The 15,573-nt window shown below is 33.1% G+C and overlaps 1 protein-coding gene across 1 annotated transcript in view; it reads left to right on the top strand.

Moving 5' to 3' along the window:
* Positions 1 to 15,573, top strand: part of LOC143236349 (fat-like cadherin-related tumor suppressor homolog) — a 296,736-nt gene that overhangs the window by 248,487 nt on the left and 32,676 nt on the right. Inside the window, exons 12-15 of the mRNA XM_076474622.1 lie at positions 2,508 to 3,337; positions 5,725 to 5,896; positions 6,533 to 6,754; positions 11,668 to 12,291. Coding sequence (XP_076330737.1) covers positions 2,508 to 3,337; positions 5,725 to 5,896; positions 6,533 to 6,754; positions 11,668 to 12,291 — 1,848 coding nt within the window. The remainder of the gene's footprint in view (positions 1 to 2,507; positions 3,338 to 5,724; positions 5,897 to 6,532; positions 6,755 to 11,667; positions 12,292 to 15,573) is intronic.

Genomic DNA, 15,573 nt, shown 5'->3' on the forward strand with positions numbered 1-15,573 from the left:
TTGCCAACAGTCTTGCTTTAAATACAGTAAGATACACATCATCATGAAATGGTCTCAATGGAAATGCAACTGCTCGAAAACCACATCTGAGAAAAGGTAATAAAATCAAAAGGCTAAATTAGGCATTGAGCCACAAAATGTGAAATGCGTAAAACTAGAGATGTGTACTCTTTACAGAATATTTCACATTCGAATTGTATAACAGCATTCAACGAAAGTTAATGACACCATGAAAGCTGATAAGTACAGGTAGGTTATGATTCACCCACGAATTCGATTAACTGAGTGTGAGTACTCCTTCTTGCAAGACCAATGATTGGAAACATACGTCAAATGACATAATATGACAGAAGGAGATCAATGAAATAACAATGGGTTTGCCTTCATAACTTATTGGCATGAACTGATAAATAAAAAATCAGACGGCTTCCAAATAGCTTCGCTGTCTTATACTAATTAACTATATGTCAGGATAAACATAATGTGCAATACTCTGTATAAGGGTATAGGATTCACATAAATACTACTACATTATGAAAAGTGTTCATTTTTTACAGTAATATCTTACACTAATAATAACTACACTTCTCGTTACCATCAATCATTGTTTTATTCCTGTGTATATGCATTTAGTGTGCTTCTATAATTATTTCTATTACTTTTTATACTTAAAGTTGCAAGCCGAAAATCTTTTAAGCTACATTTCAGTACGAATAGCATAATCATTGTGGCACAGCTCATTAATATCACTGTATAGCATCATACATTTAATAATATGGATTTAACTATGTACCTTAAATGTTTGGCCTCCATTGGCTAAGGAGTAATTCTGAAGCCTTATAATATTAAAACTTGGGTTGCAATACCCGTGGTGAGTACAGAACATAAGGCACATTGTGTAGCTATGTGATTAACAATAAACAAACAAATAAACAAAACTTTGAGTGCTTTAACTTTAAATAACACGCTATAGTAAATAAAATAGGAAAACCCGGTTGTGTGTATGATCCCTAAGTTTGTGATGTGCTATTTTGTAAAGGCATAGATATAACAAAATTCCTATGATATGTATGACTTAATAAAGTTTTCTAAGAACAACGCCCTCTGACTTCAAGAGAGATAAAATTTATTGAATTCCTTTGTGAAAACAAAAGTTTTCTAGAACGAACGATCCATGTTGAATGTTTTTCTTTAGTTTCTTGTGTAAATATGTTATTTTTCTTTGTGTAGATTTGTTACTGCAAAACATGGAGAAATCTGTATTAGTTTGTTGTTATTGTTTTTTCTTGGTATATGTTGTATTGTAGAAACTGCTTCCTGTTTCTGTAAAGAGTGGTCTGTCGCCAGAAAAGTCCGGAAAAGCAATAGAGCCGTAGAGAAGATTGAGTTAGGACATTAAACAAGCTTGACAATTTTAAATATGTTTTGTTAGATTGGCTTTCGCTGTAAATAATACCTTCATATTTTAGTAAACTTTCTTTCCATTGTGGCTTAATCGTACGAGTAAATCATAATGGAAAAAAAGTGCTGTAAACCGCTAAAAGTGTTTGCAGGGCAACTTTACTTCCACAACATAAAATCTCACAGTCATTAATTATACTTTGGTGCCATTGTTGTTAAATTAACATTGAATGTTTTCTTTTCCGAAAACCTAAGAGTGCTATTATTTGTGCTCTTTTCAGTAACCACGAGAAAAGCGTTTGTTTGTTTTTTTATGCTTGTGTGATAAAGTAAGAAAAATATTTTGATCAACAAAAAATTGGTTCGTCATTTGGACAATTTTGCCACTTAGAGATCATTCGTTGTCATTAAAAATGTCAAAAACATAATCTTGGGTCGAACAAATTTATTTTTCATTGGAAACACTTTTTTAATATAAATATTGTAGTGCGGATTTTAATATATTGATCTTAATTTATATGAAAATGAAATATGTATGTGTTTCCCTATAGCAAAGCCACAACAGGATTATGTACTGTGTCCACCGAGGGAATCGAATCCGTGCTTTTAATCCGAAGACTTATCATTGTCCCACCGATGGACAAAATGAAGAAAAGATAAATAATTTTCCCCACATTTTCTCATGATAAACACTTTAAATAAGTTATTGATAAACACCTTAAATAAGTTATTGTTACTTGTATTATCTCCAGTAATCAGAACAAAGGTGGTTTGTTTCCATAATTTCTCTGGTGGTATCAGATGTATGTTTACGGTCTTACAAGAGTAAAATCCGGAGTTCCATTCCCGCATGGGAAACAATGGATGGCCTAATGTGGCTTTGTCCTAAAACAAACAAATTCGTTTCTCTATTTCTATGCTTGTGTAATGAGATTAAAAATATATTTTTGTTACTTGAACAATTCTATGTCGATTTTTTTTTGTTGGAAACACTTTATTATTATTTATAATGTTATGTTGATAACAGGAAACTGTTACATATAAATCGCTATTCAGAGCTTCCATTTTCCAATATGTATGATAAATTGGATTGTTTCTACTAACAGGAACTCTCAGAGTTGCTGAACATCTAGACTATGAAAAGATGCCAGAATTTCTTTTCCGAGTCCAAGTTTTTGATAGCGGTAGTCCTAAACTCGAGGCAGAAACCACAGCTCACGTTCACGTCCGTGTTACTGATACGAACGATTCTCCCCCTCAGTTTGAACTGAGGCAGTATGACACCTACATATTTTTACCGACTTACAAAGACGTTGTGGTTACTCAAGTAAAAGCTCATGACGTCGACTTGTCGATAAAAAGTGTTTTAAAGTACAAAATTGTATCAGGAAACACGGGTGGTAATTTTTTTATTAAGGAAAACTCAGGTGAAATATTTCTCAAAGAACCACGTGCCTTAGAAAATTATTATTCTTTAATAGTTTCTGTTAGTGATGGAATATTTGAGGCAAGCACTAAAGTCGTTATCCGAGTGAGGAAAACAGAGAACAGTGTGCTTAAGTTTGATGAGATCAAATACACCAAGGAAATCTTTGAAAATACGACAGAAATTATGATCGTTGCTGTCGTTACGGTTTTAGGTGTTAGTTTAAACGAGCATTTAACGTTTAACATACTGAATCCTTCCGACATGTTTGAGATTAGCTCAACGTCTGGCGTTCTCCGTACCACTGGAAGACCTTTCGATCGAGAAATCCAGGATAGATACACGTTAGTAGTGGAAGTTAGAAGCGATGCCTCAGGTGATCTTCAAGTCGCTCATGTTCTGGTGGAAGTCACTGTGCTTGATATAAATGACAACGTCCCGATATTCGTTAATTTGCCTTACTACACAGTTGCTCCGGTGGAAGCACAACATGGTGATCTGATCTGGAAGGTAAGTTTTCTTATGATTTATGTACCATTCTGGATTCTGAATTGAACCTCTTAAACATTTTCTAGATCTAGGATAATGTAATCAAACTTCCTTAAGATAATCAACATTTGAAATTTTTTCTGATTTCTTGCTACCCTTTACATGAGTTTCAGACTTCTTGCTACTACCGTTTCGTAATTATGAACACTACCTATTGGAACCTCGAATTCTAATCTAACTTTCTTATCTTTCCTGATGATCAGATGTCATTTCCTATTCGAATTAAAACCATTACGACTAGAGGTTTTTAGGTATCAATGAAATAAGTGGTGTGTGGAGCTTGACGGGAACCCCACCTCCATTTTTCCAAAGAAATTGTGCTAACTGAGAATTATGTTTGATTTTATAATCCGAAACTGGAAACTGCAAGGATAGGAAACACTGAACTATTTTTAATGTAGGGTTTCTAAAGATAAGGTCAGCCCATATTATTTTACTTTGAATATTTCCAAAACACATGTATTAAAAAGTACCATAAAAAATCTGGGTTTGTCCCTAAACCCGAACTTTTAGTATTTTTCATTTCGGTTCCTTTTTTTAATGATGATTTTTGTCTATAATGACATATATATATATAAGTGGATCATTAGCCTTTGTTCTCTCAAACAATAATATTTATTGCAATCATTACAGTAGAAATAATTTTTGAAATTAAGATAACTAGTTATGCAGTGATCGGTTGAGGATATAAGTTTAACTTTTAATTTTATTATGGGTAAATTACATTGTATTACAACAATAAATAAATTATAAACGTATATTTTAGTAAAGATTCAAGATGGGCCTGATTTATATCCATGTGTACAATACGTAAACTTGGATTTTATTCTGCCAGAAGTCTGCATTCCTGTAATATGGTTTGTTTGTTTGTTTTTTCGGTCTATTATCAATATATAATTGTTCACAAATAAATTTTAAAATGGACGTGGCTAAGTGGTTTGGTGTACCGATCTTCAATCTGAGAATGCATATATACATACACACATAAATATGCATTTATGTATGCATATATATACACACATATATGAGGTGACCCATTGACACCAAAACATGTTAGGGCTATGAGTGATTTTTTATAAGTAATGGTCAAATTCCCCTATTATATTAAAGTATCTCAAGGGTTGGCATGGTATGCTTTTGTTTAGCTGATTATTGTCTAGCCTATTTGTTCAAAATGTGGGGCGCTACGTAGAAAGCTCTTATAAAGTCACACGAATATTCGAAACAAACTATAAAAAACTAAATCTTGAATAGTTAGTAACACAAACATATGTCAAATATCTCGCTGTGAATTCATTATATTAGAGTTTGTTTTTTCCAGGCAGTAGATAACACGTGTTTTGTATTTCATTTAAAGATATACAAAAAGTTATTTACACAACTTTGTACAATGAATGTAATTTTGGGGAAAGACCAAGAAAGCTTTCAGATAAAATCATGAAAGAATTATGCGGCATTACATAGGATTTGTAATAAGACTTGCGACTTAAATGTGTGATTCAAAGAACGGATGTTTCATTTAGTCATTTTAGTGGAAGCAGCTTTGACTTGTGCACACACCTAATTTCTTTCTTTATTGATATAGGTGGATTTCACCCACAGATTATCAAAGGAACGTGCATAACGACTAAGTAAAATCTACTAGCTGTATTATTAATGGTGAATTATAAAATATCAAATCTTATATTTTACTCAGCGTCACTTACTATTACGAAAATTTTATAATATTTTACTTAATTTTTGTAAATAGAGAGAGCATATTTATTTTGAATTTCTCGAAAGCTAGTCCAGATTTACCTGTTAACCATCCTTAGTTTAGAAGTGATTGTTTGTTTTTGAATTTCGCACAAAGCTACTTGAGGGCTATCTGTGCTAGCCGTCCCTAATTTAACAGTGTAAGACTAGAGGGAAGGCAGCTAGTCAACACCACCCACCGCCAACTCTTGGGCTACTCTTTTACCAACGAATAGTGGGATTGACCGTAACATAATAACGCCCCCACGGCTGAAAGGGCGAGCATGTTTGGCGCGACGGGGATTCGAACCCGCGACCCTCAGATTACGAGTCGCACGCCTTAACACGCTTAGCCATGCCGGGCCTGTTTAGAAGTGATAGTCTAGATTGTAGGTAACTAGTCAACACCACCCACCGCCAACTCTTGGGTTACTCGTCAACAACGAATAGTTGGATTAACTGTCACATATAATTCTTCCACAGATAAAAGAGCGAGCATATTCAGGAACGGTGCTCGAACTCACAACCCTCAGATTGAGAATCGAGTGCTCGAGACAGAAAGAAAGGGATAAAATAATTAAATTATTTTCTTTTTTCACATTTTATTTAATCAGGTTCAGGCAGTGGATAACGACCTCGGTTTGAACAAGTTAATAACCTATAAACTTGCAAGAAGTAGCACTGATATCTTTGCTGTTGATAGCAGACTTGGAGAGATTAGACTTCAACGTCCAGTCAGGACTGACGTCAAGGGATACGTCTTGACTATAATTGCTGTCGACAATGGTAAGAAAGTCGGTGTAATTGATATAATACCGATATGTCGGTATTAAAATTATAATGCAATAGTAATATAACAGTAATATAAATAAATCAGATGACTGTAGGTATAAAGTTTGTCTTTTTCCGAGATATAGTTACTGACCAACATGTGGGATGCATGTTATCTCATTCTAATTTATAGTTGGAGTTTATCTTGCTAAATCTGAATATGACAAATAAACTAGAAATGATTGACAAAGATAACTAAATTTAAAGAAGTTTTATATAAGTTACGTTAAACTTTTTATTAAAAACAAATTAAAGGTCTTGTGATAAATCTAAATTTTATTTGTGTTTTTATAATATTTAGGAGTAACTTAGTAAAAGTCAAGGTTGCTGTCAAAAGTAAATTTCAAAATTTTTTTTCCTATTTCTTGTACTTCTAGCATCATAATTTGCAAGAGCGAAACGTTAGCTGAAATAAAAAGATTATTTATTTTTATTTGGAAAGTAAAGCCATTTTATCTAACTTCATTATTAGAATAAATATTATCTTGAAATAATATTATTTTTAAAAGAATAGTTTTTTTCTCAGATAATAGTTTAGACATTTTTAATGAAAACGAATAAATTAATAATTTTTTCATCAAAATCCGATAGGTGATCCGCCACTTCAAAGTGAGGTCACAGTACACATTAACGTCATTAGTCAGGACATGCCCATTTTTCTTCAGCATTTCTTCAGCCGAATAGTTCCAGAAAACACATGCTGTAACATTCCTTTGTTATCTCTTGGAGCTGATAGCCCATATGGCCATCAAGTCGTTTATAATATTATTAAAGGAAATGAAGAGGATCTTTTTGATATCGATTTTCAAAACGGTAAGTTTTATATATATAAGTGTAAATTCCAAAGTAAAAGAAATACAGTAATCTTCCTAAAAACAAGTAGAATTGTCATTTTGATTTTGAAACACAAAAAACAGAAAGAACTTGTACAGTTTTCTTGTAATTCTTTCAGTATTTTTTTCTTAATATTTTCTATCCGGATTATACTTCAATAGAGTATATTATGTATGACTTTGGTACACTTTCATCTTTATTTGATCAAAAGGAATGCATTGATCAAACAGTTTCTATTTTAAGAAGTTTTCTGTACATATGAGCTACACATATTTATTCTGATATTTTTCATGGACATCAAACAATTACAATTATGGAATTGAACATTAAAAGAAAAATAAATTAATTTAAGGAGATATATATATCTTTACTACAAGCTATCAGTAAAGAACTAATTACACTCTCCATCGCACCAAATACGCTCACCCTTTCAGCCGTGGGGGCGTTATAGTGTGATGATCAATCCCACTATTCGTTGGTAAAAGAGTAGCCCAAGATATGGCTGTGATTGGTGATGACTAGCTGCCTTCCCTCTACTCTTACACTGCAAAATTAGGGATGGCTAGTACAGACAGCCCTCGTGTAGCTTTGCGTGAAATTCAAAAACAAACAAACAAATGAACTAATTATACAGATGTTTTATAACGTAGATTATGAATGATATATCAATTTGAATTCGAAAACTACGAGTTTGAATAATATAATATAACGTTCTGGGACAGCTTCGGGCCTATTGGTTCATCTCGACTGTTCCATCCTGTAAAATAAGTTAAAACCATTAATAAACAAATAAATAAAATATTAAAGCCAGATCTATCATTCATAAACTTATCAAGCTTTTTCATAAGTTTGCTTAAATTTAGTATCTCTACAACATGCGAAGGCAATCCATTCCAAAGATCAACGACACTGTTAGAGAAATTAAACTATCTCAGCTGAAGATGACTCCTTTCGTGCCATCATTTATATTTGTGTCCTCTAGTCCTATTATTCTCACTCTTAAGTGTGTGTGTGTGTGTGTGTATGCTTTTTTATAGCAAAGACACATCGGGCTATCTGCTGAGTCCACCGAGAGGAATCAAACCCGTCACTCTTAAGTATGAACAAAGATGATGCATCAATATCATGGGTCCCCTTTAAAATCTTAAGCACCTTGGTAAGACCTCCATAATTCTTCTTTATTCAAGAGAAAACAATTTGAGAGATTTCAACCTCTCTTTATACCAAAACCCCTCCATCTCGAGTACCATTTTAGTAATTCTTATCTGAACCATTTTCAGCAATCCAGTTATGTATTAATACACCGAAAAGGCTACTTCTATATATTATTATGTTTTTGTTAAACTTGTACAAGAGCAACGAAATTCAAAGAGTTCGAAACTTTGCTAATTAATTGTTAATGAAGAAGTCTACTTCATTTAAAATAATGAAAAAACGATTTGCTTTTAAAGTTGAAGTAAACCTTAACTAATTTCACCACAGACCTTGAGCAAATGTTTTCTTGCAAGTAATCAAAACAGTGTTAGAAATTGAAGGGTAAAATTTAATTTGATAAGTTAAACCAAAATTTTTATTAAAATCACCTCATCAACACAAATTAAATTTTGATGTTTACCTCATTTTTTAATTTCATTTAGAAATAAAATATTTAAACTGAAACTTCACTCCTTTGGATAAATTTCAAAATATTTTATTTTAAAAATCAATAAGAATATCATTAAAATTAATATTTAAGGTTTTGTAGGTACTGTCACAGTATTGTCAAGTGTTTATTTTCATTAAATAAATCCATAATTCTAGTTAGCTTTATCAACAAGAAGTGCACATTTAGGTTTTGTAACACATTTTAGTAACGTTTTAAAAAAGAGTGGAATTCTATGGAAATATGTGTCAGGAACTTTAGGTGAGAACAAATATCAGTTTGTTTTGTTTTTGAATTTCGCGTCGAGCTACACGAAGGCTATCTGCGCTAGTTGTCACTAATTTAGCAGCGTAGGATTAAAGAGAAAGCAGATAGTTATCACTACCCACTGCCAACACCTGAGCCACTTTTTTACCAACGAATAACGGGATTGACCGTCACATTATATCGCCCCCATGGCTGAAAGAACGAGCATGTTTTGGTGTAACGGGGATACGAACCCGTGGCCCTCAGAGTACGAGTCGAGCGCTAAACTGCAAAAAAAAAAAAAAGTGGCTTCTTCAGAATCGTTTGTTATTTTGAAATAATATGTAACCTCTGTAATACGCTTTTCCATATTATTAAAATATTCAGCAAATTTACACTGTATTTGTTAACAAGGAATTAGTATCTAGTAGAAATGCTACACTTAAATAAAACTCGAGATACTTTTCAATTGAAGGAAAATTACTTTCCATGCCTTTGAGGGAATATTGTTTGTAAAGGACTGTTTCAAAACATTGTTACAGCAGTAAAAACAAAACAAAAAAGAAACAGTTTTCTTGAATTCTAAAAAAAATTACTTTAGTTTTACACATTAATATGCATGAGATAATATAAAAACTTTGAAAACAAATCAGCAACAGAAAATCCAAAACTAATAATATTATTCTTATCTTACTGATTTATTTTAAAAATATAAAAAAAATATTTGAAATTAATCCTGTTAAATTCACATTTACCTTTTCAATTTTCCTATTAAAGATACAAGTAATTTTTATCTAACTGGACTCTTTGCGACTGTACACATTTTTAATAATAGTTTTGTTCATCTTTGCTATTTCAAATAATATTCCATTTTTTGTGTTTTGGTGTTTGTTGAAAGAATACTTTTGTTTAATTAAAATCAATAGCTCTTGTACTTTTGCCTTAGCTAAAATGATATAATTCATAAACAGATGCTGTATGATATTTTAACATTTGCCACATGAGCCAGCCCGACGTCATCTTATGCATCGAAAACCCATGAGTCATTCTGGAAAGGTTTGGGTTCTTTCGATTAAAGAAAACGTTTATACTACCTTTGAGGTTTAGGTCCATAGACCAGAGTCATGAACAAACCCGAGATCATATGGGCAAATACAAAAAAGTTGACTTGTAAATCTAAAGCAAGACGACATAGTAAAGAAACATGCCTGAAACGTTCTAGTAGTAGTTGGGAATGTGATGGTTTAGGTGTAACATTTTGTTAAATCGTGGTCCCAGATCGGATTAGGGAAGAACTTATTTAAAGATAGCCCTATTAACTCGAAAAATCAGTCGAATCCAGGACGTTTATTTAATTACTGAACTTACAGCGAAATATAAAACAACGATCGCAATAGTATCGTTATTTTCAGAAAGAAGGATTAGAATTGTATGTAAGAAATTATTAGTTTCAATATCCTGTTGCAGTGTTGAAGTTAAGACAGATGTACGATGCATTTCAAAAGGATTTTACTAGCGATTGTGAAGTTAAAAATCCATTTCTGCAATGAAAATTAAATATAAGAATGATGGTATAATACCCAGTATGGTACCAGTATAAATTTGTTTTTATTTCTATTAGTATAAATAATAAGAAATTTGTCAATGAAATCAGAATAAATTCATTCAACAGTAAACGACAAGAAGTCTAAGTTTTCTAAAGAACAGGTTAATTCAACATTACATAACTAACCTTTAGTCTTAACATGAACACGTGTGTATGTCATAAATATTGAAAATAATATAACTTCGATAGCGTATAGGCTTGGCGGTATCTAGTGTCTCTTATTCAACAATGTTGTACATCTCAGATTTTTCGGGCAGTGGGTGCGTTTCACTATTCGCCTGGAATAGCATGAAAATTTGATGTGGAAACTGTTTAGTTTTGCCTTCCCTCTATTTTATCAGTTGAAAATTACTGGAGACAAACACAGATGGTCACTAACTAGTTTAAAGTAATTATCCAAAACAAGTGTGTGTGTGTTTTTTTCTTATAACAAAGCCACATCTGCTATGCCCATCGAGGGGAATCGAACCGCTAATTGTAGCGTCGTAAATCCGTATACTTAACGCTGTACTAGCGGGGTATCTCCTAAACAAAAAAAAACAATTTTTGCTTTTATCTAGCTGCAAAAAAAAAGGAATGTTTGGAGAGTTAAGAAAGTATTATTCAATTAAATAAATATAAAATATCCCAGAGAGAAAATTAAAGCTTTGAAAGTTAACAGTAGATATTCATTATTCTAGCAATCCTTAACCATCCTTAAACGTTTCAATAGGACAAATCCTGCATAAATTTTACTGTAAATGAAAATTGTGCAAGAACAAAGAATGTCTCAGAAAAGTAAAAATATGACTGTAAAAATATCCATCAAAAATCCTACACATACTTAAAAGCTCTATTTATCTCATAACATATGAACACCACGTATGAATACAGACAACGAACTAAGACGACCGCAAAGCACATTTCCAAATAAAAAACCTTAAAATCAACACATAAACAAGAACCTTGCCTTATAGTTTAAGAAGCCTAATAAAGATATTAAATGAATAAAGATTCGTTCAAAGACCCTCATTTTTCAATACTTGATACTTAGTTTTGAAACGAACACTAAAAAAAGAATAAAAACCGCATAGGCTCATTTTAAAATATATCTCATAATTGCTGGAGTGACAAATATCATACTTAACGTTGTTTCCATGGTTTAAAACAAGTTTCATAATAAGCATAAATCTCTAATGTGGTTATGACAAGGAATATTACATACATACAGTCTTTGAGCCAACAACTGCCAGTGACTGGAAAAAGCGACTATGACAGGGTCATCGTTTTCTTTACTTCCAAAAACTTACAATTCTAATTTACACCTAAAAACGCTTAAGACATAAAATATTGTGAATAGAAACCCCAAGCATAATAGCTTGTTTTTCGTGATTTTCAAATTTTGTTATTTTACTTCAGGTGTTATCTTCGTTACTGATGAGTTGGACTATGAAACTTCCACTGAACACTTCCTGACAGTAAGAAGCACAGACTCAACAACAGGAGCCCATACAGATGTGCTGGTAAATATCGTCGTAGAAGATATCAATGACCATTCTCCAGTTTTTACACATCATTTGTACAACGTGACAATTTCAGAAGCTGTACCTTTCGGAACCACAATTTTGACAGTGCAAGCAACAGATGAGGATAAGAATGGCAGTCAGTTGTTTCAATACAGTGTATTAGGTAGGGCTACGGCATATTTCCACGTTGATTCGATAAAAGGGAATATTATCATAAAACACTCTCTTGATCACGAAGCTCAATCCTTGCATCATTTCGTTGTCATGGTAGCAGACAATGGATCGCCATCACTAAGTACGACCGCAGATGTCTGGGTAACGGTAACGGATGTTAACGACAATCCTCCTAGATTTGGACATGCTGACTATAGTTGTGAAGTAAGCGTGTTGGGTGAGCAAGATCACTTTGTAACAATGGTCGAAGCTTCGGACATGGATACCACAGACCAACTGAAACTCTTGTATTCCATTGTGGGTGGCAATGATCTTCAAGCCTTCTACATTCATCGAAAAACAGGTGCTCATTATATGTAGAGAAAGAAAGCGAATATATTTGTGTATATATATATAATAAATTATTAATTGTGATATTTTTATTTAGAATGAAATCGGTGTAATTCACCGAAACTACAAAAAATAATTGTTTTACTCGTAATTCACGCTTTGCAAATTAATTTCTAAAAATTGTGGTTTACGCAATGATTTGATTCAGCTCCAATTCTTTCACGATTATCTTGGAATGAGTTACTCAGAATACACTTTAACTTTAGTATTGAATTGTGTTCAATATTCAAACTAAATACATTCATATTATAACACATATAACTGGTGACATTAATTAAAAAGCGTAGGTTTTTTTATACTTAAATTCCTTCAATTCATCTACCATTTACGTCGTTTATAGATACCTTGTTTTCGAATAGAGATTACTTGATGACATAAAACAATTTTAAAGCAGTTAGCAAACATTCACGATAATAAACCTTCTTAGTGGAAGTTTCTTTACGATGGATTTCACAAACTTTAATCAAGAGTAAAGTGACGTAACAGACGTATTTTAAATTAAAAAAGATTTGAATCAAACTTAAAAATAGAGCAACAAAATTGCTGCTTAATTAATAAACAAAAAGTTTAGTGTGTAAGAAAGTTACATAACATAATATTGTACACATTATAGTAAATCTACTACAACAATTTAGATTTTATGACAAATCAGAACAGTGCGCTTATGAACAGGAAAAAAATGGCATTTCGTAGTAAACCGCTCAAAATAATTAAAGGATAATTAGAATTTGTAATATTATTGTTATGAAAAGCGAAGTCACTGCTATAGGATAATATTAATTACCCATCTTGCTCTCTTTTTATGTGAATCAGGTACTCTATGATTTACATCCGAAATATCGTCAACAGAAAAACAGCCAAACTGACGTAGAAATCTTTATATGAAAGAACACAAGAACAATATGTTTAATTAGCTACATACACTCCCAGAATGATTTTTGTTTTTAATATAACTTGATAGCTTCCTCTTATCATAAGTTAAGATGTGATCTGAAGTGCAAATTACTGGCTTTTCAGAATAAGCTCTAAGCGAAAACTAAGTATACCCGGTTTCACACTTTATAACATTTCATTAAAATATGGAGTAACGTCACCACGAACAACTTGGCAGTAACCCTGCATGCTTAAAATCAGAGTATTGATAATGTTCTGAGTTGTCTTTGACCGTTCTTCTGGAAAAGATATTGTTAGAGCATCTTTAATGTCTGAAGTTGCTTGACGGAATGACACTCCACTCCCAAGAGCACTCCATTTTCTGGATCTCCTTTTTGAGACGTCTGTTTACTGGTTAACAAAAGGTGAATAGCCGTTATCACACAGTTTACCAGCACATGGTAGCCCAAATGGTCAAAGTAGAATCTTGTCCTTAACATATGTAGTTTAGAGTTTGCCGGATGACGGTTTGCCTTGTCGGAGTTGTTTGGGAAGCGGTTATACATTCTGTTAACGAAACCTGAAGGCACTTAGAATTAATTCGCAACAGCGTGCTATGAATGATTGGCTTCCATATGTCCAATGGCTCTCGACATGACAATATCTATGTATCTTCTTTGAGGTCTAATCATGACCCGCGAACAAATTCTAATAAAGAAATTATTTTTATCCGTGGTATTTCTTTGTCACCGCTATAATATTACAAATTCACGACTATCCTTTCTTTAAATATTTTGAGCTGTTTATTTTCAAACAGAAACATTTTATTCTTGTACAATTTAGTTTAATTAAAATAAAATAGGGCCCGGCATGGCCAAGCGTGTTAAGGCGTTAGACTCGTAATCCGAGGGTCGCGGGTTCGAATCCCGGTCGCACCAAACATGCTCTACTTTTCAGCCGTGGGGCCGTTGTAATGTGACGGTCAATCCCACTATTCATTGGTAAAAGAGTAGACCAAGAGTTGGCGGTGGGTGGTGATGACTAGCTGCCATCCATCTAGTCTTACACTGCTAAATTAGGGACGGCTAGCACAGGTAGCCCTTGAGTAACTTTATGCGAAATTAAAAAACAAACGAACAAACATAAAATAAAACAACTTATTCGAAATTTACTTATTACTGAATATTTATGTGTTTTTGAGTAATGTAAATGTTATTAATTATACTTACTTGTGGCTTGCCTTAAAGCATAACATACTGCACCATATATTTTAATCAAAATATTGCTAAATTTATAACTAATTCTCTAAAAAGTAGTTTTCATCATTCATCTCCATTGTTCTTGGAAAACTAATTCCACAAATCAGCGTACATTATTGCCCTTTTCCCCTGGTTTGGTTTGTTTGGAATTTTGCACAAAGTTACACAAGGGCTATTTGGGTTAGCGGCCTGTAATTTTGCAGTGTAAGACTAGAAGAAAGGCACGTAGTTATTACCACCCACCGCCAACTCTTGGGCTACTTATTACCAAAGAATAGTAAGACTGATCGTCACATTATAACGTCCCCACGGCTGAAAGAAGGAGCATGTTTGGTGTGACGAGGATTACAAGTCGAGTGCCTTAACCACCTGACCACCGTTTGCCTGTAAATAAAATCATTATTATTAGGGTTAGTAGTAGTAGTGTATGCAGTGCAGAAGCTCTTTCAAATCTACTCACTTTCAACTTGTCATCTGCGGTTCGAGTCTATACCAGGTTTTATAAATATATATCACTTATCATTATCTATTGGCTCATTTTGCATGAAATCGCCGATTGTATAGGTGAAAATTAAAACGCCATATTTTTAACAAACATCAATTTTTATTAATCAAATTGTGTACCATTTGCTACAATGGTTTTCCCCCACCGTCATACTAATGAAAATATCTCGTCTCTATGTTTTGGAGACAATAATAAAACTTCAAAATCTTCAACAATAATCTCCTGATTCCCAAATATTTTGTTCCGGAAAAACAGTTACAAGTGTCGAGAAAATTGATAGTCAGTGGGAGATATGTCAGGTGAGTATGGCCGATGCTTCAAACTTTTATATTTCAATTCTCAATTTTGAAATGGTGATTTCTGAGGTATGAGGTCTGGAATTATCTTGAAGCAGAATCGGTTCAGAACCAATGCATTTTATGAATTCGTTGGCAGTAAGATCTTGATATAATTGTTTCATCTGTTTGCAGAAAGGAGTAATGGATAATTCCTTCTGCAGGCCAGCATATTTCACCATACATTTTTTGAGTGTAAGGGCGGTTTCGGCGCAGGTCTTGCCTGATATCTTCCGGTTGTCGTGTAGGTTCCACTTCTCGTC

This window comes from Tachypleus tridentatus, chromosome 13 (genome assembly GCF_004210375.1).
Source record: "Tachypleus tridentatus isolate NWPU-2018 chromosome 13, ASM421037v1, whole genome shotgun sequence".
Lineage (NCBI taxonomy): Eukaryota > Metazoa > Arthropoda > Merostomata > Xiphosura > Limulidae > Tachypleus > Tachypleus tridentatus.